Source organism: Delphinus delphis, chromosome 20, assembly GCF_949987515.2.
Source record: "Delphinus delphis chromosome 20, mDelDel1.2, whole genome shotgun sequence".
NCBI classification, from domain to species: domain Eukaryota; kingdom Metazoa; phylum Chordata; class Mammalia; order Artiodactyla; family Delphinidae; genus Delphinus; species Delphinus delphis.
The window spans coordinates 10,334,735-10,359,833 of record NC_082702.1 but is presented as its reverse complement, the minus strand read 5'-3'; the positions used below and the strand labels follow the sequence as shown (position 1 = coordinate 10,359,833).

Below are 25,099 nucleotides of genomic sequence, written 5' to 3'. Positions count from 1 at the left end.
AAAGTATGGACTGTGAGCCCATTTTACGGAGGAGGGAACTGAGGCCCAAAAGAGGGGCTGTCACACGAGGTGGAGCCAGAATGTGAACCCAGTTCAGCACAGGAGGCTAATCTTCCCCTGTCAGTTTAGGGTGGTGGGAGGATAGGAAGGAGAAAGGAAGAAGGCCAGCAGGGGCGGGCATGGCCTCGGATCATCACCGTCACCTGGGCCCCTCTCTATCTGAAGTCCCTGCCAAGGGGCGTGGGGAGGCGGCCAGGGGAGGGCTCTGCTCAGCGCAGCCTCCCCCTCCCCCAGCTCAGAGAGCTGAGCACAGAAGGACAGAGGGACAGAGGCCCCCAGAAATGTTGTTCCCTGGATGCAGGTCCCGGGCCCTGTCCTCCCTCTGCTTCTGCGTCCTGGTCCTGGCCTGTGTCGTGGGTGAGGAGGAGTAGGTGGGCGAGTGTGGGGACCCCGATGCAGCATGGGGTGTGAGTGTGACCAGCTGTGAGGCGTGCAGATGCGCGTGTGTGTCTGGGGGTGTGTGTCACGGGCGGCCATGAGTGAACAGTGTACACGGGGTTGGTACAGATGACAGTGATCGTGGATATGCATTTGTGCGTGTGTCAGCAGACGAGTATGCAGTCATGGTAAACATGTTAAGTCTGTGAACATGCATTTGTATGCTTGTGCGCACATGTGTGTCTTTAGGGGGTATTTATGCAAAAGATTTGACAGTCTGGGCATGTGGAAGGGTATCTGTGTGTACTGGTGTGTGAGTATGTCTGGGTTCTGCACATGTATTTAAATTGTGTGTATATATATATATGCAGTGCATCCGATGTGCAGGAAACCGGTGCAAGTGCCTTCTACATGTTAACCCCTAACTCTCACAATAACCCTATAAGCTAGGACCTGTCATTATCCCATTCTACAGAAGAGGAAACTGAGTCTTGAAGAGGTTAAGTCATTGGCCAAGGGCACACCACAGGTCACATGGGTGCCTCTGTACACATGTGTACCCGTGTACCCGTGTGATGGCTGGTCTCTGTAGGTGAGGCTTTGCCCAGGTGCATGGGTGCTGGACAGACAGGTGTGTATGATTCCTGGCAGAACCCCTGGCCCACCAGCCTGACATATGGCCTTGCCAACCTCCATCCCCGGGGACATCCTTCACTGCCTGCGGAGGTTGTTCAAAACGTGCGGGAGTCACAGGAGGACGGAGGGGGCGGCAAGATCAGGAAGTGAGGGAGGCATCAGGAGCGGGGCAGGGGGCAGAGAGGCGGCGTTACAGACTGAGGGAGGAAACCCCAGGCAGACGCAGGGGTGACGGGGCTCCCGGGCACAGATAGTGAAAGGAGATGACCGCTGGCTGAAGGGGGGCGAGGGGCAAGAGGGACATAGAAGGCGATGAGAGGACCGGCAGGAGCCACGGTGACGGTGAGCATGGAGGGAAAAGGAGATGGAAGGGTTCTGGGGTCCCAGCCGTCCCAAGTTGCCCTCTGATCCCATCTAGCATGTCAGCAAGAAGGGCCTGGGGGAACCTCGAGCCCCTCGCCAGAGCCGGCCAGTAGTTCCTGGAGCCTGGTTCCGGGCAAGATGAAGGAGTGGATGGAGTCGCTCGTGACCAGGACAAGAGAGAGCTGGCAGTGGTTCTGGTGCGTGTGCACAGAACGGGGCTGGGGGCCTGAGTCTGAGGGAGGAGGGGCAGGGCCGGAACTCATGGGTTCCCAGGGAGCAGGACAGGGCGGGGGCAGGGCTGTGACCCCTGGGTCCCAGAGGGGTAGAGGGTAAGAGGTGAGAGCAGGGACTCCTGGGTCAGAGGGAGGAAGGGGTCAATGGGGCAGAAGTCTCGGGGGGTAGCTGGACTTTCCACTGTGATGTCCACAGGGGCCCCAGGGCCTTCCAGGGCTTTGTGCATGATGACCACCTGGGGGACCTGGGTTCCCACACCCAGGCCTGGCTCCACAGCTCCAAGGACAGCCTCCTGAACAAGGCCTACGACCTGTGTCCCCAGCTGCTCTGCAGGGACAGCTACTGGGATTAAAGTGTTCACAGCCTCTGCAATAAAGAAGTTCTCCTCTGTCCCTGTCCCAGTCCCTCCCGGATGCTGCCAGAGATAACCCCACCCCATCTGCCCCCCGGAGGTTAAGGAGTAGAGGAAGTGACAACACGAAGTGACACACGTGGCAGGGGAGCGACAGTGGGGGCGGGGGAAGGAGTGGGGGCCGGTGGGGGGGGAATGACCCTGCTCCCCCAGTGTTGAGACCCACCACTGCAGGCTTGTGGGCGGCGCAGAAGACCTCAGGCTTCTCAGTTTGGGGTGGAGGGTGAAGGCTGGAGACCAGGCAGGGTTAACAAGCCCCCCCAGCGGCCCCTCCTTCAGCGCTCTGCGTTCACCTCGCACGGGATGGAGACCCCAGGCCTCATGCCCGGCGGGCACCCAGAGCCCCCATCGCCTCCACGCTCCCCACCCGGCCTGTCTCTCTCAGCGGTGAATGTTCAGAGTGGAGGCTTCCTGTGGCTTGACCTCAGGGATGTCACTGCCCTCTCTGCCCGCAGCCTCCCCCCCACCCCCCACAAGCAGTTCTGTTGGCCAGGACTTTGGCCTAGGCGTTGAGGTCGGGGTGGTGGCTGTGAAGGGGTGGACCTCAAGCGCTATAAAGCCTTTCTCTGCCTGATTGGAGCTGGTGAGGACAGCCTGCCAGAGTCCGGTAAGAGAGGGACATGGCGGGTGGGGGACTGCAGGAGGTGGCCAAGATTGTTAGAGCAGAAACTGCAAGAGTCAAGATATTAGATTCCAGTGATAGAATCGTGGAATTTAGAGTATTCCCTGCCAGTCCAGCGGTGAGGACTCGGGGCTTTCACTTCTGCGGCCGGGTTTCAATTCCTGGTCGGGGAACTAAGATCCTGCAAGAGCACAGGGCTGCCAAAAAAAAAAAAAAAAATTAAGATGTTACAATCAGCCATCGGGAGTAGCATCAGAGAATGTTAGGAAGTGAGGCCCAAGTCAACCAAGTCAAGCCATTAGGGGTTTGACTCAGGTGGGGGGGAAGGGGAGAGGGGGGTCCCAGGCTGGTATCCCTGAGTGCAGGGGACCCTAGGATTAGACACCTCCTGTGGCCCTGTCCCACACCCTCCTCAGCATTCCAGGTCTCCTGACACCATGGGCACCCGATACTTCCTGGCTCTGTTTCTCATCCTCCTGGTGTTGGGATTCGGTGAGTGTGGTCAGTAGGAGAGGAGGGGTTATGAGGGGAGGGATAAGCCCCAAGCATCTTCCCAGCCCAATTCTTGTCTGGCCCTGCCCCTGCCCATTCCTCTCCTTCCCCGCCTCATTCTCCCGCTGCTGCAGGCCCCTCAGCTCCCCTAACTCACTCTCCTCCTGCAGAGGTCCAGGGCGACCCTGTGACCCAGCAGGAAGAGACTGCCAGCCCTGCCGTGCTCACCAAGGTGCAGGAATCACTCTTAGGTTACTGGGATCGAGCCAAGGCAGCTGCCCACAACCTGTACAAGAAGACATACTTGCCCGCCATGGATGAGAAAATCAGGTATCACCCGCCTCCCACCCCCACCCCAGGAACAGGGACTCCCAGCCCCCAGCCCCTTCTCCCTCAGACTCAGGAGTCCAGGTTCAAACCTGGACCTGGTATCTCAAGGCCCAGAGATCTCAGCTCCCAGCCCCTAGTCCCAGTAGAACCTGGGATTCTGAGATGCCAGCCCTGTCCTACTTAGGGATCCAGGAGTTTGGGTTCTAGCCACGTTTTCCCACAGGACACATGATTCTGGGCCCCAGCCCCTCCTCCCTCAGACCCAGGAGTCCCAGCCCCCAGCCCCTCCTCCTCAGCCCTTCTGTCCTTTCTCCCCAGGGACATATACAGCAAAAGCACGGCAGCTGTGACCACCTATGCAGGGATTTTTACTGACCAGGTCATTTCTCTGCTGAAGGGAGAACATTAACAGCTGGGCCCCCAATCTCGGGGGGAGACCCAGCAACCCCTTGGGTCCCCTGATCTATACCCCATCCCACTTCCTAGCAACTCTCAGCATCCTGCTCCCAACTCTAGCCTGACTTCTTATCAATAATAAAAAAAAAAAAAGCCAAGTTTATTCTTCCGGATATGGTTGCTTTTCTGAGACCTCAAGGTCAAGATGGAGGATCTGATGCTGTCCAGCCAACATTTATTGAGTGTCTATTCTATGTATATCGCCCTAACCTGGTCAATGGGAATAAAGAGGTGAATAATAATAATGAATAATCATAACAACAATAATTGGAGACTGCCTTTCACCAAGGTCTGGCTTTCTCTTCTTTTTTTTTTTTTTGGCCACACTATGTGGCATGCGTGGTCATTCCCTGACCAGGGATCGAACCCATGCCCCCTGAAGTGGAAGCACAGAGTCTTAACCACTGGACCACCAGGGAACTCCCGGCTTTCTCATTTATAAAATGATAAATGGATATAGCTAATCTGCAGTGGACTCTGGCCATGTCCGGGTCCTGGGCTGACACTTTGAATGTGCCATCGCAGTGAGGTGTCCAGTGGCCCTGTGGCAGAGGGCAGAGCGGTGCCCATGAGTCATTGCTGAGCGTGGCAAGGCAGCGCCCAGGTTGGCTGAGACCCGAGAGGACAGAACTGTAAACGCTGTGCTCTGTGCCAGTTCCTATACATTTGTCCCACGTGTATTTATTGAGACACAACCAGGTGCTGGAGACACAGCAGGGAAAAGACCTGCCCTCACAGGGCAGGGAAAAGACCTGCCCTCACAAGACCCCCGCAAAAATGTACTGATTGGGTCCTGACCCAGTTTCACACGTTTTTTGTTTGTTTTAATTTATTTTTGCCCGCGTTGAGTCTTCGTTGTGCGTGGGCTTTCTCTAGTTGTGGTGAGCAGGGGCTACTCTTCACTGCGGAGCACAGGCTCTAGGTGTGCGGGCTTCAGTAGTTGTGGCTCGTGGGCTCTAGAGCGCAGGCTCAGCAGGTGTGGCGCACGGGCTTAGCTGCTCCGCAGCATGTGGGATCTTCCTGGACCAGGGCTTGAACCCGTGTCCCCTGCATTGGCGGGCGGATTCCCAACCACTGCGCCACCAGGGAAGTCCATCACATGGTTTTATTGATTACCGTTTTGTGGTATGCTTTTTAGCTGTTCTCTTCTTATTAGCAATAGTAATAACACTTCCTGAGCTCCTACTCAGGGCCAGGAGCTCTGATCCATCCTGAGCCACACATAGAGAGGCTGAGGGGGTGGAAGGCAGAGGATGAACAAGGGGACCCATGGATAAGATAACTTGAGACAGCAATGCGGGCCATGAAGAAAAGGAGAGGAAGTGAGTTCAAGGTCTGGGGGCGGCCACCTTGGGTTGGGGCACGGGGAGAGCCCTCTAGAGGACCCAGCTGGGCTGGTCACAGGGCATGCGTCACAATGCAGTGTGGTAAGGACTACTGTTGATGGCAAGGAGGGGGAGGGGAGTACTCACTTGGCTCCCAGGTCTGAGCAGATGGAAGAGGGTATCTGGGCAGTGGGGGATTACAGGCCAAAAGCACAGGGTGCAAATAAGAGCAGAGGCCCTGCAGTCTGAGAGAGGACAGTGCTGGGGCACATGGTTAGATGGGCTAAGAGCCTGGACTCCTGCATCTGGAGGGAATAGAGAGTGGTCCTGGGCCGCCAAATCCTATGCGCGGGGCTATTGGCCTCTGAGGATGCGGGGCCTCTATTCTCCTAACAGACTTGGCATAAACTTCCAGCCAGCCTTTTCAGTACTCTTGGGGCAGTTTTCCCAGGTTCTGGGGCTGGGCAGCTGTGAATCTAGCAGAAAACAGGGGCCTTGGGGAAGGCTTGTGAGAAATGCCCCCAAGTCCCCAGGGCCTGGGAAGAGCTGAGGCTGCCAAGCCCAATGGGTGATGGGGAGGGGGGAACCCTGGAGGAACAATCCCTGCTCTGTCCACTTGTTTCCCACAGACTCAAGCCAAACCAAACCACTGCCCAGGCCAGTTCTGCTTCCAACCAATCCTGCTGTACCTCCCAGACTCCGCCTTCCTTTCTCAGGCTCCCAACCCCAGTCCCACTCCCTTCAGGACCCCAGGAGTCCAGGCCCCAAGACTCCTCCTCCCCCAGAACTCAGGACCTCCAATCCATTCTCCTCAGGACCGAGAAGTTCAGGTCCCCAGCCCCCTTAGAACCTGAAATCCCAGCCTCTGGTTGGTGTTGGGCGTCCCCTAGTGGAGCGCAGTGTGGGTCTGGCCTGTGATTCACTTAACAGTTAGTAGGAATGGAAGAATTTACTTGGTCACTCAGCAGACATGGGGGAGGGCTTTACAAGGGCCCCATCTGAGGTCACAGTCTAGCTAAGAGCCTCTAGTGTTCCAACAGATCAGGACTCTGCGGTATATGAGACAGGACGTTAGGGGACCTAGAGCTGAGAGCAGAGATGGGGTAACAATGAAACCGGAGAAGATGAGTTTCAAAGCCCCTCACCTGCCTGGGCTTTCTGTGGTTCTCTACTTATATGTGTACGTGTAATTTTGTACTTTTAAAAAAGAAGCCCACAAAAATCTCAATTTGCCCATCTTCTGGGGGACTTCATCAGTATGTTCATTTCATCCCTAGACTTGAAGACTGGGTCTACAATTTCACAGAATCGTTATTACTGTCATTGTTGTCTGTAAGAGAAGGGGACCGGGCAAGTTTTCTTTTAAAAAAATTAATTAATTAACTAATTAATTAATTTGGCTGCGTTGGGTCTTCGTTGCTGTGCGAGGGCTTTCTTCGTTGGGGTGGGTGGGCTTCTCACTGCGGTGGCTTCTCTTGCTGCAGAGCACCAGCTCTAGGTGCGCGGGCTTCAGGAGTATGGAGTTCGCGGGTTCTAGAGCACAGGCTCAGTAGTTGCGGCACGCGGGCTTAGTTGCTCCGCAGCACTTGGGATCTTCCTAGACCAGGGCTTGAACCTGTGTCCCCTGCATTCGTAGGTGGATTCTTAACCACTGCGCCACCAGGGTAGTCCCAAGAAGTTCTCCAAGGTTTCTTCTTGTCCTTATGTTGGTTCACAGAGGTACTTCATTCATCTTCCCCACTCAAAGTTTCATCCTTTCACTCGGCAATCATGCCCTGGGACAGTGCTGGAGACACACCCATCTCTGTCAGTGATGACACAAAGTGGGCAGGGTGTGGGGGGGGAGTCCAGGGATCTAGGAGGACTGGGAGGCGGTGCCCCGCCCAGTCTGGGGGCCAGGGAGGAGGGATAATACTATTGAGCTGAGACCGCGAGGAAAGTGGAGGATTATCAATAGACAGTAAAATGATAAATAAATAATTAAAATATCTCTATGCAAAGCCTGCTCTCCTTTTCAGATAATATGTAAAGTTCATAATAACAGTGCGTGATACTGATCACTTAGCCCCACACGGACAACCCGGGCCAGGTGTTTTATATTCTTGATTTCACTGGGTCTTCCCAATAACCCGACGGGGCAAAGGCGGAGAGGAATAGCGGGTACCATTATAATGCCTAGCTTATAAAAGAGGAAGAAAATGAAGCCCAAAGAGATAGGTCACTTGTCCGGGATCATTTCGTCGGTCAGTAGCACAACCAGGGTCTGAACCCAGGTCAGACTTCCACCCAATTCATTGGTGAAGGTTTAAAAGCCGCTGAGTCTTCTGTCCTCTCTGGGCCTCCATAATTCCTTCTCCGGGCCAAGGGTCTTTCAACACGTGTCCAAGCCCGGAGCTGTAGGAAGATAGCTAATGAAAAAGTACGGAGTTCTTAGAGCCCTTGAAGCCGAGGCCATAGCCGCGAGGTTTACCAGAAAGCGGACCGCTTAGGGAACGCGCATGCGCATTAAACTAGGCGGCCCGAAAGCTTAGGGAGGGGCTGACAAGGTCCGATTTGGAAGTGTGGTGGCGTGAGAACACTGAAGTAGTAACTAAATGCACAGAACTATAACCTAGGGAGACTTGTCGGAGGAAAGGGCTGTGTTACGAAGAGGGGTCTGAAAGCGAAGCCACCGACCAAAGATCCTGCCCTCCGAGTCTTGGGTGCGGAGGCCAGGAAGGTTCCTTTAACGCAGGAGGGGCGTGGTTCAAGTGGAGCGTCTCTAAGAGTTACGGTGGCCGGGAAAGCTCAAGAACTTGGAACTTAAAGAATAGGCGGGGCAAAGTGGACAGGATGACCCAGGAGGCTCGTATAACTGGAAGAAGCGGGTTATTCGTGGGGGCAGAAAGAACGCAGGCTGTGGGAAGCGTACATGTTGGCCAAGAAAGCCCTGGGAGTTCGGGGCATGCAGTGTGTCTACTACGCGAAAACAAACAGGCTGCGACGCGACGGAGAGTACGGTGGCCTGCTTGGTCTTTTCATAGACTTTAGCGGCTCCTGAGAGGCGTGGCTGAGGCGCTCTTGCGGGTTACGGTGGCCGGCAGGTCGGGGAAAGCGTGAAATCTCGCGCGATCGCGCTGGAGCCGTCGGGGACGGGGCGGGGCTGGCGGCGGGGGCGGGGACCCGGAGCGGGAAGATGGCGGCCGCGCAGGAGGCGGACGGGGCCGGCAGCGCCGTAGTGGCGGCCGGGGGAGGCAGCTCCGGTCAGGTACGGAGGCCGAGAGGGGCCTGAGGGGCTCTTCCCCACCCGGGGGGCCTCCCACGGGGCGTGTCCTGCCTCTTTTCACAGAATCCTGTGCACTGGGGGCTCCTTGCCCATAGGGACCTTGAATACCGGGCCCAGGTGGGGCCGGGCAGCCCGGGAGGCTGGACAGTGTAGGGAGCGGGGCCCTGTTGCGCGCCGGGTCCCCTGCATGCTCACGCCGGGCGGCCACCAGGCTCGTTGCTCGAGTTGAGGACACAGTGGCGCGGAGGGGCGCAGACTTGTACCCAAGCGCCCTGGGTTCTCGACTCCGTGATTCCAGGCTGCAGGACAGTTCCTAGAATGGGCTGACGTTCACGGGGTGCTCTAGGTGTGGGCAATGATTGATTGATTGGGAGTTTTCTAACTCTGGGGAAGTCAGGTAATTATCGTGGATAAGGGCACGCGCTGTGGAGGCTGACAGACCCATTTTATAGTCAGGAATCCAAGGAACAGACAGAGGCGCCTACAGAAGGTCACCCAGGTTAGCTCTGGGATCCATTCCCTGTAGAACTTACCAGTCATTGCTGAAGCAAGGTGGTCGGGACTGAGATGGGTTTATTTTCAGCATAAACTAGTCCTATGCCGGAATTCGTCCTGGTACTGATGACTTCTGACCCATTGCCACTTGAACTAAACTGAGGCTGCAGCACATACTAGTTCAGGCAGCCACCCTTCAGACGTTTAGGGAATCGATGGAGTGACAGGGAGGTGCTGTCGACCCACCCACTGGGATGTCACTGACACGTGGGAGGCAGCACAGGGGAGAAGAGTGCAGGTTGGGAGGGGAAAACGAAACTGAAGCTGACACTCTGTGACCTTGGAAAGTTCCTTTCCCCCTTCATTTCTCCAGTGGTAAATGGAGGGATTGGATAGGAGGGCCAGCCCTGTGATGGGCCATGAAGATAGCTCCAGCCATGTCCCTTCATCAGTGGAGTGAGAGAGAAGACTGGTGTGTAAACAAAGAATTATAATCCTGGATGACAAGGATGGTGACAAAAAGTCTGTGTCAGAAACTGAGGGAGCCCAGAGGAGGAGCAAATAATATCACCTGGGGAGGACACTAGTGTGAGATTTGTGTGACAGAGCCAGCATCCCTGGTCTGGATCTTTTCAGCATCTTCAGCCAGGGCCTGGCCCTGGGGGCAGCCCTAGGAAATGTTCGTCTCAATCTTTAGGGGCTTCCCAGTCTCGCTGAAAGAAGGTCTTTTCCCCCTCTGCGTTTCTGTTGATTATTGGGTGGGGGGTGATCGGAGAGACTAGGGCTCAGGGTGCCCTGATTGCCCTGAGCTTACAGAGGACCCCTCCCCCACAAGATCGCCTCTTGTCCCACTTCTGCTTAAAATCTTTCAAGACTTATTCCTTTGCTTTCAGGATTAAGTACAAATTCTTTGGTAGATCAAGGCTTTGCGTGATCTGCCCTTTTTCCTCAGACTGGGCTAGGATTTCTCAGCCTCAGCACTATTGACGTTTGGGGTTGGATAATTCTTCGTGGTAGGAGGCCGTCTTGTGCATTGTAGGATGTTTAGCAGCACTGCTGGCCATGCTAGATATCAGTAGCACACACATCTGCTTCCCCAGTTGTGACAACTAAAAATGTCTCCAGATGTTGCTAAATGTCCCCTGGGGGGCAGAATTGTCCCTGCTTGAGTCACTGGACAAGAGGAGCGTCAGCCACCGTGAAGCTCTTTTATTTCCAGGAGTGTGCCTTGCGCTCTCTCTGCACCTCGTAGCCTTTGCACATGCTTCTCTTTACCTGCCTGATCCTTATTAGTCCTGTGCATCTCAGGTGTTCTCTCCCCTAGGAAGCCTCTCTGACCCTCTCAGACTGGGTCAGGGCTCCAACAGTCCCTGGGCTCCTCTGTCCCAGCCCTGCCCACTCTGGGTTGTCACTGTCTGTCTCCTCCAGTGGACTGGGAGCCCCTGGAGGGTAGAGCAGGAACTGTCTTGGTCACCACTGTGTGCCCAGCGCTTCCCAGCTCCGGACCAGGCACAGAGCAAGCCCTCAGCGTTAGTGGAATGAATGGGTCTTGAGGCAGAGGCTGGGCTGAGGTGGAATTCCCACGGTGGATCCAGGCAGTCAGGGAGGATGCCCTGACTTCCTCCCAGCCCCGGCCCAGTCTCGTGGCCTCAGCTGCTTCCTGGGCCCCTTAGTGGGTGTTCTGGGGATTGTGTGTGAGAGTGGGCTCATGGGTGCAAGAGCAGGAACTGCTTCTTAGTCACTGCAGTGTCCGCAGCCACCGCTGCCCTCTCCTGGCTCATGCGCAGACCCTCAGCAATCTCCTGCCCCAGCCAGCCTGCTCCTCCTTCAGGCAGGGACTCAGACACCAGGCCCACAGCTCTGGTAATCATTGCTTCAGCTAACGTGGGTTGAGTCCCCACTACATGCTAGTCCCCATGCTGATGCTATGGCTATGAACAAAACAGAGGCCCTGCCCTCTTGGAGCCCATGTATTTGTTGAGGGCTGGGAGTGGGGTGGGGTTGGGGACAGGGACAGTGAACAAGGTAAATAAGAAAAGTATACAGCGGTTCGGATGGTGCTAAGTGCCATGGGCAGAACTAAAGGTGGGGAGGAGCATAGGAAGAGAGGGGTGGGTAGGAGGTTGCCATTTAAATACAGTGGTCTGGGAAGGGCTTTCTGAGGAGGTGACATTTGAACAAAGACCTAAAGGAGATGAGGGAGGGAGTCACACATATGGTGGGGGAAAGCCTTTCAGGTAAAGAGAACAGCCAGTGCAAAGGCCCTGAGGTGGAACAGGTGTGATGAGGGAGCAGCAGGGAGGCTGATGTGGCTGGAACTGGTGACTGAGGGGAGAGGGGTGAGAGCAGATGGGCACAGAGGATCATGCCAGGCCTCAGAGGCCATGGTGACAACTTTGCCTGTACTCTGAGGGAAGTGGAGCCACAGGAGAGTTACCTTTTTATTGAAGTGTAATTTAGATGCCGTAACATTCACCTGTTGTCAGTGTAGAGTTCAGTGGCTTTCAGCACATTTATGCAGTTGTGCAGTACAGTCACCACCACCGTGTGGTCTGAGAACACTCCCGTCCCTGCAAAACACTCCCTTGTTCCCTTTTGCGCTTTCTCTGCCCCCAGCAGTGTCCCTTTTTATTGCTCAGTAGTATTCCATTGTGCAGATCCATCACCGGTCATTCATCGAAAGACTTTTGGGTTGTTTCTGGCTTTACAAGTAACACTGCTATGAACATTTGCGTATAAGCTTTTGTGTGGACGCCGAGTTCTCGTTTCTCGGAGGCAGAGACCTCGGAGTGGGATTGCTGGTTCGGATGGCAGGGGCACATTTAGCTTTTTAAGTAGCTGCGTATTTTTCAAAGCAGCAGCTCCACTTCTCCCGCCAGCAGTGTACAGCTCTTTCAGTTTCTCCACGTCCTCGCCAGCACTTGTGATTGTCCATCTTTTTGATTACGGGCATCCTAGTGAAGTGGCACCTTTGCATTTGGCTTTCCTTTGCATTTCCCTGGGAGGATTTCCAGCCAGCTTGTCCACCATTGCAGGTAAGAGAACAGACCTGGGAGCCAGCCAGACGTGGGTTCAAATCCTCGCCCGGCCTCAAGCTTCCTTTTCTTGATCCAGAATCAGCTCAGACCTGCTGCAAACCCTTGCTTGCCCCCCCCACCCAGTGCTCCCATGAGCGAGGCCAGCCCTGAACAAGGGGGCCCTGTGCCTATTCGACCTCGCCCGCCCCTCAGCCAAACCTTTGCCCACACCTCTTCTCTCCCTTAGACACCCTTCACCCAAATGTCAAAGACAGCTCCTCGGGAGGCCTCCCTAACCACCCGGTCACCCCCTCTGCTTGTTTCCCCTGGAACACTTTCCTGTTTACCTTTGTTAATTATCCTGTTTACTGTTCTGCCGGCACCTTTCCCTCTAGACCCTGAGCTCTGGGAGGGCAGAGACCCCAGAGCTGTGTGGCTACCACTGACCCTGCTGCCCAGCACGGGCCTGGCGCACAGTAGGTACTCGGGAGTTACTTTTATCGACACACAGAGGAAATCTGTTCTACCCTAAACGTACTGGTATGATCACAGCCTGGCCCTTGGGTCAGAGAGCTGAAGAGCCAGAGAGGGAAGTGACACACCCAAGCTCTCACAGCCAGGGACCATGGGACCGGTCCACAGCCCAGGTCTGTCAGACCCCAGAGCCCCACCTTTTACCACAGTGCTCTTCTGCACTTGGGAGATGAAAGGGAAGAGCTCTTGCTGGTGAAGGGGACAGGAAGTGACAAGTGACGCCTTTAACAGATGCTGGTCTCAGCTTCGTGGCAGCCTCATCTGGCTTTGGGAGCCTCTGTCCCTACTCTTGGGGGCATTTGAAGCCGACAGAAGACGTTGCAGAGGAGCGGGCTTGAGGCAGGAGTCGGGGGACTGGGGAGGCCCAGGAATGGGTGGATTGGTGGCCTGAGTGTTCAGGGCAAGCCCTTCAGAGAGCATTTGTTGATTCCCCGGGTGTTTATTGAGCTCCTGCTCTCTGCCAGCCCTGGGCTGGGCCATGCTCCCACCTAACAGCCATCATGACAGTCCTGGGTCCTGTCTCTCTTTTTTTTTTGGCGGTACGCCGGCCTCTCACCGTTGTGGCCTCTCCCGTTGTGGAGCACAGGCTCCAGATGTGCAGGCTCAGCGGCCATGGCTCACAGGCCCAGCCGCTCCGCTGAATGTGGGATCTTCCCGGACCAGGGCACGAACCCGTGTCTCCTGCATCGGCAGGCAGACTCTCAACCACTGCGCCACCAGGGAAGCCCTGGTCCTGTCTCTTAAAAGCTGGAGGGTGAGGGGACAACTGGCGGGAGTTGTCACTTCTGAGCTTCTGTTTCTGAATGAAGATTGTTTCTTTGGGAAGTCCTGCCTGACTCCCTGGCCTGCCCACACTCCTGTCATCGTGCTGCCATCATCCTTCCTGAGTGACCCAGACAAGTGGCTTAGGCTCCCTGAGCCCCTGTTTGCTCGGCTGCCAAATGGCAGTGTTCCTAGTTCTGGCCTCACGGGGTGGTCTGTGCTGTGTACATCTCACACACCTCTGTGTGGCTCACGATCTGATTGTGTTTTTCTGTGTCTCACCTGCTAGATCCAGAGCCCCTGGAGGGATGGGCCCCCCACAGGGCTGGCCACAGAGGAGGCGTCAAGAATTGTTTGCCCACGGAAGGACCTTTCAGATAAACCCAAGCCTTGCAGAATCTGACACCTGCCGCCTAACCCCTTCTACGTTGTCCCCAGTAGCCATCTCCTTGCATCCTGGGCTCCAGCCCCAGGGTGCATTGGCCCATCCTCGGAGTCAGACTGTCTCTCTCACCTTCTTGTCTACACCTGCTGCTTCCCTCATTGCCTCCTCTGCACCAGCCAACTGGTTATGATTTAGGGCTCAGCTCTGATGTCTCCTCCTCCAGGACCCCTCCCTGACCCCCAGGATGGGCCAGGCGCCCTCCCTGTGGTCAGCCCTTACTGGGCCTCGGCACATGGTGGTGCCTACAACAGCCTTGGCGCCTCAGGATGCATCCTCCCTCCTCACCCTGGCCTCTGTCCCTGCAGGTGACGAGCAATGGCAGCATCGGGAGGGACCCGCCGGCGGAGACCCAGCCCCAGAACCCACCACCCCAGCCAGCACCCAATGCCTGGCAGGTCATCAAAGGCGTGCTGTTCAGGTGAGCAGATGTAGCTTTGGTTTTGTTCATTGAAAAAAGTTCAAGTAAGAAAAGCATAAAGAGGAAGGGAGGGAATTCTCTGGCAGTCCAGTGGTTAGGACTCCGTGCTTCAACTGCAGGGGGCACGGGTTCGATCCCTAGTCGGGGAACTAAGATCCCGCAAGCCCTGTGGCACAGCCAAACAAACAAACAAATGTTTTTTAAAAAGAGGAAAGGAAAGAATCACTGAGGATTACCATCATTACTGTACTGCTGGAGACCCTTTTACTTTCTCATAATTCTGGGGGCTGGAAGTCTGAGATTAAGGTGTCAGGATGTCTGGTTTCCTCTGAGGCCTCTCTCCTTGGCTTGTAGCTGGCCGTCTTCCTGTCTTCACATGGTCTTTCTTCTGTGTTGTCTGTGTCCTAATCGCCCCTTCCTATATGGGCAGCAGTCAGACTGGATTAGGGCCCACCCTAAGTAATGACCTCACTTAGCCTTAGTCACCTCTTTAAACGCCCTGTCTGCACATGCAGTCACTGAGATACTGAGGGTTAGAAGTGCAACACATGAATTTGGAGCGGGGCGGGACACAATTCAGCCACAACATCTGCATTACATAAAATTTAGCATTTTAACTATCTTTAAGTGCACCGCTCAGTGGCATTAAGTATACTGACATTGTTGTGCAACCGTCAGACCATCTATCTCCAGAACTTCTTCATCTTCCCCAAACTGAAACTCTGTACCTGTTCAACACTAACTCCTCGATTCTCCCTCCTACCCCCGGCCCCTGGCCACCGCCATTCTCCCTTCCATTTCTGTGAATTTGACTGCTCTGGGTCCCTCCTGTAAGTGAAGTCATACAGGCTGTGCCTTTGAGAGTGGCTGGTGCAGATCCTTTTACACGCGGATGCGTGTGACTGTTCCCGGGTACCGGGAGCACAGGGCCTGCCTTCTGGAAGCCTGGCCTCTGAGTGAGGCCCTGGGGAGCTGCTGGGAGGGCGCAGGGGGATCTATCTGGGCCTGGGTTTCTTCATCCGTGGAGCCCCTCCTTTCTCTTCACCGTGCCACTCCCTCCCCTCCCCCCGCCTCCGTGTCCAATAAGGACTTAGGATTTTCTTATATATCAGTTTCTTCTTTTCATGCTTCAAGCAGCTAGGAATAAAGATTACTTTTATCTCTCCTTCATTCTTACGTGAGAGGCGGCCTATCTTACACAGTTCTACACCTTGATCCTTTTTTCATTAACACTATATGTTAGAAATCTTTCCACATCAGTACATAAGGGAGCTTCCTTCAGATAGACGTTTTGAATACAGCCACAGTGCAGGCTAATTTCCTTCCTTAGGACCAGGCGCCACCAAGAATCCGCCCCGGTGGGTGCTGGAAGACCGTCTCCATCTGGAGTTCGTAGATGGGATTCAGGGTTTGTTTTCAGGGGCCTGTGAGCTCCTGAAGCATCAAGCAGATGGCGTGAGAATGGCCTGTTTTGAGAGTAGAGGGTAGAGCCCGTGGTTTTCAGCACTTCCTCCAACTAAACCAGTGGTTACCTGGAGTGGAGGGCGGGGTGGGAGGGAGAGTTGTCGTATGTCTTTTCATACACTTAAAATTTCCCCGTGAATGTAGAATGCCTACTTGGGGTGGGAGCGAGGATATGAGCATTAGGTGAGGGCCAGCCCTGGTGTCCTAGGGCAGGGCTTCCTGGTCTGGGATGCGGGGATGGAGGGCCCACAGTGAGCAGATGTTCTTCAGGGAACTGAGGATCTGGAATCCTACAGGAAGTCCAGTCCAGTCTGCTCCTGGAGACCCAGGAGCCCGGAGTGCGTGGGCCCCCTGCAGGCCACACGCTAAGCCGGGGCACAGCTGCCTGTGGGTGTCCTTGCTCACACACTCTCCCTTGGCATATTTACTAAAATGGGAGCCTCCCTTGGAAATGGAGGGGTCCCCAGGAATGGCCAGTTCCAGACCTTCCCCAGCCGTGTGCATCAGGGACCTCCTGGGGTGGTGGGAGGCAGCAGATAGCTCAGCTGGGCCATGGCCCCTGAGACCCCGGACCCCAGGGCTCCATGGCTTGTCCAGGCAGAGGCAAGTCCCTGCGCCTGATGCTGCCCTTTGGCGAGGTTTGGGGCTCAGCAGGGAGGCACCCACTCAGGCTAGAATTCTCTTGTAGTGTTTTTCCATTCTGAAGTTTTTGGTATGCCTTTTTCCTATGATGAAAATAACAATAATAGCTAACACTTCTAAAACACTTACTGTATGTACCAGGCTCCATTCTAGATGATGTATTATATCGTGTGTGTGTACATACCAATGCATTTAATGCTTGTAGACAAGCCTACGAGGTAAGAAGTGTTGTTATCCCTTTTTTTTTTTTTCATTTATTTTTGGCTGCTTTGGTTCTTTGTTGCTGTGCGTGGCTTTCTCTAGTTGCAGCGAGCAGGCACTACTCTTCGTTGTGGTGCGTGGGCTTCTCATGGCGGTGGCTTCTCTTGTTGCGGAGTGCAGGCTCCAGGCGCACGGGCTTCAGTAGTTGTGGCACATGGGCTCAGTAGTTGTGACTCACAGGCTCTAGAGCGTGGGCTCAGTAGTTGTGGTACACGGGCTTAGTTGCTCTGCGGCATGTGGGATCTTCCCGGACCAGGGCTTGAACCCGTGTCCCCTGCATTGGCAGGTGGATTCTTAACCACTGTGGCACCAGGGAAGCCCTGTTATCCCTATTTTAACTGTTGAGGAAATGGAGGCCTAGAGAGATTAAGAGTCTTGCCTAAGGTCACCCAGTCGGGAAGTAGGAGAGCTGGGCCTCAGATCCAGATATTGCAGCTTAGAGGCTGAGCACTTAACCTCTCTGCTATACAGTTGATCCTTGAACAACATGGGGATGTGGGGGGGCCGACCCTGTGTATCCACGTATCACTTACAGTTGGCCCTCTGTACTAGCGATTCCTCCATATCTGTGTTTCCACATCCACGGATTCAACCATCCATGGATCGTGTAGTACTGTAGTATTTACTGTTGAAAAAGATTTGTATAAGTGGTCCCACGCACTTCAAACCTTTGTTGTTCAAGGGTCAACTGTATTGCTTTTCACGCCTGCAATCAATAAGTACTTGTCTCATCTAATAATTATAGAGCTGCATGTATCTGAGAGACCCGAATTAACACGATAGACATTTCCCTGTCTCTCATGTACTATCCTGGGCCTAGGCAGACCAGGATTCTGCGGGCTTCTGCATCCCAGATTGCTTCCTGCTCTTTGTTCCACCATTGCTAGGTTTTGCCCTTTATCCTCATGGCCTAATATGGCTGCTGAGGATAAGACCATCACGTCCACATTCCAGGAGGGAAGAAGAAATAAAGGAGGGATGCTCTTTCTATTGAAGACACTTCCCCAAAGTCCAGTAAACACACTGTTTTTACATTTTATTGGCCAGAACTTCGCCATGTGTCCACACCTGGCTGTAAGGCTGGATTTTGTAGTCTTTATTCCAGGTAGCCAAGGGGTCCAGTTAAAATTTAGGAGTCTTCTTTCTGAGGGAAAAGGGAAAGATGAATATTGGGAAACAACTAGCAGTCTGCTACAGTTTCATTGTGGGGCTTTTATTTTGTTCATTAAAAAATATTCAAAAAGAAAAGCATAAAGAAGAAAATCAAAAATCACCTGAAGGTAACCATTATTCATCATTCCTGTATTGGTGGCGGTCCTTTCCCACGTTGATTCACGTGCGTGCTGTTTTCATTGTGCAGAGTTTTTTTTAAGTGTATAATTCTGTGGCATTAAGTACATCCACATTATTGTGCAGCCATCACTGCCATCCATCTCCAGAACTTTTTCATCTTCCTCAACTGAAACTGTCCCCATTAAACACTAACTCCCACTTCTCTTTCCCCCAGCCCAGGTTTTTGGTTTTGTTTTCACATAGTATATTACACAAAAATGGATGGCTACTCTGTACACTTTCCTTCATCTTGCCTTTCTCTTTAAACAGTGTATCCTGTAAATATCTCTACTTCATTTACAACACAAAGACTGTGTATTATGTCTATTCAGTTTTGTAAATCGAGAAAATGACTCTGAATATATTTGTTTTAACTGTCATTTTGTTTCTATTTTGATTTCTTTCTATCATGTTATTCAGAGTGGATATACTTCTGAAGCTCTCTCAATATACATTTTGAGGGTTTTATAACATTCTGAAACCTCCAGTGCTTCTGAGCATCTCAAATTTTGGGTTCTTTTCTTTTCTGTCTTTTTTTAAATTTTTATTGGAAAATGGTTGTTTACAGTGTTGTGTTAGCTTCCACTGCACAACAGAATGAATCAGCCGTACACGTACAGCTATCCCCTCCGCTTTGGATTTCCCTCCCATTAGGTTACCACAGTGCCATTAGGTAGACTGGTTTTGGTGTCTGCTGCTTCTCACTCATAGTGTCTTGTTTCCTTGTGCACCTGGCTTATCTGTGGCTGTGTGTTGATCATCATACTTGGAAAAATTTTTATAGGAATCATTCCAGGCCTAGGATGAACCTGTTTTCCTACAGAGAGGACTTGCTTTGCCTCTGCTGGCTGCCTGGAGCACTGTCATTCGGGGTCTCCTTGGTACCAGGTTCAAGGCTCTGGCTGTGCCCACCTGGCGTGCGACTCTGAGGGGGGCTAGGCCACGCCTGCTTCCCCGTGTCCTTGGCGGGGAGCCCTGTGGAGTCTTAGCTTCTCATAGAGTAGGTCTCTGGTTACCCTGTGTGGGCCTTGGGCTGGCGTTTTTGTTCACCCATCAAAACACCTAGCAGATGTCCTCAAACACCAAAAAGAAGCTTCCAAAAAAAAGGAAAAACAACAAGGACTTACTGTATAGCACAGGAAACTATATTCAGTGTCTCGTAATAACATATAATTGAAAATAATCTGAAAAAGAATATATATACACATTATATCATATATTATCAGTTATATATATATATATATATATATATACGTGTATATATAACTGAATCAGGTTGCTGTTTACTTTTTTTTTTCAAATTAATTAACTTTTTGGGTTGCGTTGGGTCTTTGTTGCTGTGCGCGGGCTTTCTCTAGTTGCGGCGAACAGGGGCTACTCTTCGTTGCGGTGCACAGGCTTCTCGTTGTGGTGGCTTCTCTTGTTGCAGAGCATGGGCTCTAGGCACATGGGCTTCAGTAGTTGTGGCACGAGGGCTTAGTAGTTGTGGCTCACGGACTGTAGAGTGCAGGCTCAGTAGTTGTGGCGCATGGGCTTAGTTGCTCCGCGGCATGTGGGATCTTCCCAGACCAGGGATCGAATCCGTGTCCCCTGCATTAGCAGGTGGATTCTTTTTTTTTTTTTTTTTTTTTTTTGTGGTACACGGGCGTCTCACTGCTGTGGCCCCTCCTGCCACGGAGCACAGGCTCTGGACGCACAGGCTCAGTGGCCATGGCTCACGGGCCCAGCCGCTCTGCGGCATGTGGGATCCCCCCAGTCCGGGGCACGAACCCGTGTCCCCCGCATCGGCAGGCGGACTCCCAACCACTGCGCCACCAGGGAGCCCTGTAAACGTCTACTCTTAAAAGCATTGAAGAATGGACAAGACTGCAGACTTACCAGGCAAAAACTGAAAGGAAGATGGGAACCAAAGAAGTAAAGAAGGACTTCCCTGGTGGCGCAGTGGTTAAAGATCCACCTGCCGGTGCAGGGGTTCGAGCCCTGGTCTGGGAAGATCCCACATGCTGTGGAGCAGCTAAGCCTGTGCGCCACAACTACTGAAGCCCGGGTACCTAGAACCCGTGCTAGGCAACAAAAGAAGCCACCACAATGAGAAACCCACACACTGCAATGAAGAGTGGCCCCCGCTTGCTGCAACTAGAGAAAGCCCACGCAGAGCAATGAAGACCCAACCCAGCCAAAAATAAATAAATTAAATAAAATAATTAATTAATTAAAAAACGAATATATGTTTACATATATAGATATATAAACTTGATTAAAATATATAAGAAAATAGAAGAACATATAGAATATGTTGCTATATCGAGATATATAATTGTAAATGTAAAACTGGTGTTAGTATATTCTTAGTATATTAATTTTTATCAAGCTTTTCCAAGTTGTTTCCAACAGGAAAGTTGGTCTGAATAACCTAGCCCAGTGTTACTAAAAATAGGGACTCACGCATTACTTACTGTTTGCTTCTGCAGTTTTCAGTTGATTTGAAGTTCTGAAATGTTGCTCTGCCTGATGTCTGTGTCTCTAAAATGCTGGGATTCCAGGTTCTAGGGTTCTCACACTTTGGGATTCCAGGGGACTGGGACGTTAGGTTTCCTAGTTCGGAGGTTTCGAGGGTCGAAGCCCCTGCAGCCCTGTGGCCACCAGACTCCAGGGAGTCAGTGCCAGGCATCTGGGGTCTATCCCCGGGCATGGCCTTTGGGGGCATCTTGTCTTCTCAGCAGCCCTACAACTGCCTTCTCAGGGACCCTCCCTACTCGATCAGCCCCCGGGTCAGGCCGCAGCAGGTGCTGAGTCAGAAGGTCAAGCAGATCCACGTTGGAAAGAAAAGGCATGGAGACTCACCGCCTGCCCTGCTTGCCTCCTCAGGATCTTCATCATCTGGGCCATCAGCAGCTGGTTCCGCCGCGGGCCGGCCCCTCAGGACCAGGCAGGCCCCGGAGGAGCCCCACGCGTCGCCAGCCGCAACCTGTTCCCCAAAGACACTTTAATGGTAACCACTGGCTGGGAGGCCAGACCCGGGAGAGGAGGCGGGGAAGGTGTGGGGGAGTGGCATGGGCTGCTGGGACAGACGCGATCCCTGGTCACTGTCAGGTCTGTGAACGGGTCAAGGATTGAGAGACTCCAGGTGCATCTTCAGCCCATGAAATCTGAGTCACTCAGGTGACACTTACAAGGAGCAAGTAATTCTTTTGGGTTTGTGGTGGTGGTCTTTCTGCGTAGAAGGACTTTGTTCGGGAGCACCTGCAACAGGTGTTCTAACCTCAGTAATCTCGGCTTCTCCCACCTTCGCGGTTCTCTGCAGCTCTGGGATGCCTGATTTCGTGGAATTCTGGCCAGCAGGGCGAACACCACTCGGCTGTTCTTTACCAGTGGGCCTTCTGGGCTCTGGACAAGGATGGCCACGGGGACTTGGGAAAGGAGGGAGTTCTGAGGCCAGCTCCCCAGTGCCCCTCGGTTCTCAGTAGCCAGCTGACACTCCTGCACATCTTGACTGTGCTTTATCCATAAGCCTGTGGCGCTCTGACCAAGAAGCCCATGAGAGGCTGAGAGGGGAGATGATTCAGGGAGGTCCGGATCCTTTCTAACCCCAAATTCTAATTGGCAGGCTGGACATTGTTTAATTGTTTTTTGCTCTCAGACCAGGACAGACGTGGTGGGGGTATGAGGAAAGAGAAAGTTTATTCTGCTAGCTGCTGCTCTTCTCTCCACTAACCTCCCCCCCACCACCCGCAAATTGTTCATATTAGTGGGCCGTTGCTGCCACGGCTCTTCATCTGCTCTTTATCTGTCAGCCTTCAGAGGGTCCTATAAGCAGCCCTAACGAAGCTCCCCCCGCTTCGCCTCCCAACAGAACCTGCACGTGTACATCTCAGAGCACGAGCACTTTACAGACTTTAATGCCACATCAGCGCTCTTCTGGGAGCAGCATGACCTTGTGTATGGCGACTGGACGAGTGGCGAGAACTCAGATGGCTGCTACGAGCACTTTGCTGAGCTCGACATTCCACAGGTGGGGACAGCTTCTGGTTTCTGGCCCCAAGGCTGCTCGGCTAGCACTAAGGGCATTTCCTTGAACCAGCTCCCAGTCCTGCAATCAGGAGTCCAGGTTCCAAGCCTGGCTCTACTCTCAGTTCACATGCTTTGTGACCACAGGCAGGTCCCTGAGGTCTCTGGGCCTTGTCTTCCCCACCTCTCCATTTGGATGGAGTTGGAATTGGCGTAGGATCCTCCCAGCTACTTTCAGGGTTGTGTAAATCTGTGGTATAAACCAGTGAAAGATTAGTAATCATCCCTGGGGGTGGCCAGTCAGCCAGCCTGGTTTGAAAATAATAGTTAATGTTGATTGAGTGCTTACTACGTACAGGGCACCAGCCTGGGCTGACTGGTGGAAACCTCCCAGCAACCGTAGGAAGTGGGAACTGTTATTTCCATTTGACTGATGAGGAAACTGAGGTACAGAGAAGCCCCACCCAAGGTCACACAGCCAGTGTTAACTGAACTGAACTCAGGCTATCTGGCTCTGGACTCTGGCAGCCCCAGTTCAAATCCTGCCTCCTCCAGGGAGTTCTCCCTGACACTCAGGCTCAGCCAGCACGCTCTCTGGGCTCCCCAGCGCAAGCCGTGCCGGCTCTGGGGGGTTGTCACTACCTGAATATGGATCTGTTTTCCCCATGGGACCATCTTGGTCACAGCTCTGTCCCCAGCTCTGCCCAGCAGAGGACTGGGTGCAGAATCAGTGGCTGCTGAATAATCGATGAGTTTGATGAACCTGTGAATGTTGGCCTCTCTTTGGGGCTGCTCTCTCATTCCTTTCTCCCCATCAAGTCTTCTCCTCGGCCTCCTGGGGAGGAGGGAGCAGCTCTGCTCTGTCTGGCTCTGTCTGCGTCTCTTTGGGTAGCTGGAAGCAGTGGGTGGAGGCATTCTTTCTGAGGCAGATAGGATAGCCCGTGCTGAGAGGTGGCTCCCGCTGAGACTTCACGTCCAGCCCCCAGCCCCCAACCCCAGATCCGAGGAAGACGGAGGGGCAGTAAGCCAGGCAGTGAGAGAAGCTTCCAAGGACTTGCTGCTAACCCTCCTTCCCAGCTCCGTGATGGGAGAGTGTCTGAGTTGTACTTGACTTTAATTTATGGAGGCGACTGAGCAGCCACACAGGCCAAGGCCATTGGAAGGAGAATTTACTGCTTACGTTTCCCAAGAGGAGGGGGCCCACCACACTACGCAGGGCCACATGGGGACGCACCAGGTTTGGACAGGAGCAGAAGGGGCATGGGGAGGCCTAGGCCGAAGCCTTTATCGAGGTTTCCGCAGGAAAGGCAGGGCAGGTGGGGAAACACCTTAGGACTGACCTGCTTGCCAGTCCCTAAGGGGGTGGCTGGGGTGTGGACTTGGGTTTGTTGGTTTGCATTTTAAAGTTATATTCAAAGTTAGGCGAGTTGTTTATTATTTCCAGGAATCAGCTAGACCTGGGAGGGGCGGTCTCTTCCCTGCCAGATGTGAAAACAGCATGAAATATAAAAACATGGTTGACACAGAGGTGGACTTAAAAGGCAGGGAAGTGAGGACACAGTGTGGCCAGGTGAATCCCAGCTTACCACGAAGGTCAGACAGGCTGCAGTGCGGCCTCGGCCACCCACCCTGCGCCACAGGCAGGTGGCCACCCCACTTCAGTTTCCTCATCTGGGTGGGTGTGGCAGGGGGGTGAGAATAGTAGGTGAAAGGCCCGGGCAGAGAGGTAGGACACAGACGGTGAGAGGCAGGGCCACGGGAGAGCCCACAGACTGGGTTCGGATCCACTTACTCGCTGCATGTAGCCTCTCTGTGTGAGCCCCAGTCACCACATCTGGAAAATGGGATAATAACATGCCCCAGTGCCCAAGGTTTATGTGAGTTATACGGACGTGACTCACTGGATCGGGCAGTTACCATTTGAAGCGCCAGAGTGGTATCTGGCCTTCGTTGTTCTACCGTTTAATGAATTAAGGCTGCTGACGTTTATTGAGCTCCTATTCGGTGCTTGAGTAACCGTGCTCAGCGCTCTCAGATAATCTTTACGGCCCTGCTGTGCCCTCAGTGCTGATGATCTGTGTCCTGCAGGTGGGCCCTGAGGCTCAGCGAGGCGAAGCCTGAGGCCACACAGCCATTGTGGGCTAGAGCCTGGTTTTGAAATTGAGCCTAACTCCAGTGTCTGGCCCCTAACCACTTAACTACACTGCCCACCCTGAACACTCAGTAACGGGGGTGAGGAAGCCGTGGGGGGCGGGCGTCGTGAGGGGCTTCACTGTTCCTTGTCCCCGTCGGACCGCCTTGCAGAGCGTCCAGCAGAACGGCTCCATCTATATCCACGTCTACTTCACCAAAAGCGGCTTCCACCCAGACCCCCGGCAGAAGGCGCTGTATCGCCGGCTCGCCACGGTCCACATGTCTCGGAGTAAGTCCCTCTCCATCCTGGGGCCCCCGTGGTGCCGCGGGCCTGGACTCCCAGGTCCACGAGGGCAGGCAAGAACCCTGTGCTCAGGGAGGCTGGGGTTGGTGGCCGGGCTTGAACCCCACGTACCCTGCATGCCTCTGGACACCCGTGGGCAGGCAGGAGAGGAATCGGCTTAGAAAGAGCAGGTGGAGAAAGGGACTTCGGAGAAGAGGAAGGGCGAGGCCGGCGTGTGCACAGTACCGGGCCTGGCAGAGCAGACACTCCAGAATGGCCCAGGAGAGAACAATGGCTGATTAAACGAGCAGAGGGAGACTGCAGGCCCTTTGCCATTAGTTGCATCCGGCGTGCTCTCTGTGATTGCATCTGTGTCGGCCGCTCCTGGAATGGGTGCTGCACAGGGACCGCCCTGGGGGCTCCTGCGGGGCCGTGCGAGGCTCCCAGGCTGCAGGTTTGAACGCGTCCTGCATGGCTGCGCTGTGAGCCTCCGCCTCCGCACGCACACCTCTGAGTAGGGCCTCCCTTGACGAGGCAAGCTGGTGAGGGCCACGTCACCGGACAGGCCCCGTTCTCACCTCGCTGGCCACCCTCCTGGTGCCCCCCTGAGAATCCTGATTGGGTGAGCAAACCGCAGGACTGCCAGTGACCCCAAGAAGCCCTGGGTCAGAACTGTGGCCATTTGGGACTTCTGACACGACCTCATTTTGAAACAGATTCTCTCTGCCCAGG

At 53.8% G+C, this 25,099-nt stretch overlaps 3 protein-coding genes across 4 annotated transcripts in view; all 3 read left to right on the top strand.

The window, feature by feature from the left end:
* Positions 1–179: 179 nt before the first annotated feature.
* Positions 180–2,164, top strand: APOC4 (apolipoprotein C4). Of its 2 annotated transcripts, none has more exons than XM_059998926.1 (3): positions 180–417; positions 1,493–1,634; positions 1,867–2,164. In XM_059998926.1, exons 1-3 carry the CDS (start codon positions 180–182, stop codon positions 2,021–2,023), a joined length of 537 nt encoding a protein of 178 aa, XP_059854909.1. In that variant the 3' UTR covers positions 2,024–2,164. The 2 variants fall into 2 exon arrangements, with proteins under 2 accessions (XP_059854909.1, XP_059854910.1); XM_059998927.1 differs by lacking the exon at positions 180–417 and adding an exon at positions 1,005–1,069.
* A 416-nt stretch (positions 2,165–2,580) lies between these two features.
* APOC2 (apolipoprotein C2) lies at positions 2,581–4,081 on the top strand. The gene is made up of 4 exons (XM_059998925.1): positions 2,581–2,690; positions 3,122–3,197; positions 3,368–3,527; positions 3,846–4,081. Exons 2-4 carry the CDS (start codon positions 3,143–3,145, stop codon positions 3,934–3,936), a joined length of 306 nt encoding a protein of 101 aa, XP_059854908.1. The 5' UTR covers positions 2,581–2,690; positions 3,122–3,142; the 3' UTR covers positions 3,937–4,081.
* A 4,381-nt stretch (positions 4,082–8,462) lies between these two features.
* The window catches only part of CLPTM1 (CLPTM1 regulator of GABA type A receptor forward trafficking), a 28,074-nt gene continuing 11,437 nt past the window's right edge, over positions 8,463–25,099 (top strand). The window contains exons 1-5 of the mRNA XM_060000973.1: positions 8,463–8,555; positions 14,132–14,244; positions 20,812–20,935; positions 21,797–21,955; positions 24,256–24,373. Of these exons, the coding sequence (XP_059856956.1) occupies positions 8,484–8,555; positions 14,132–14,244; positions 20,812–20,935; positions 21,797–21,955; positions 24,256–24,373 (586 nt within the window). The 5' untranslated portion in view covers positions 8,463–8,483. The remainder of the gene's footprint in view (positions 8,556–14,131; positions 14,245–20,811; positions 20,936–21,796; positions 21,956–24,255; positions 24,374–25,099) is intronic.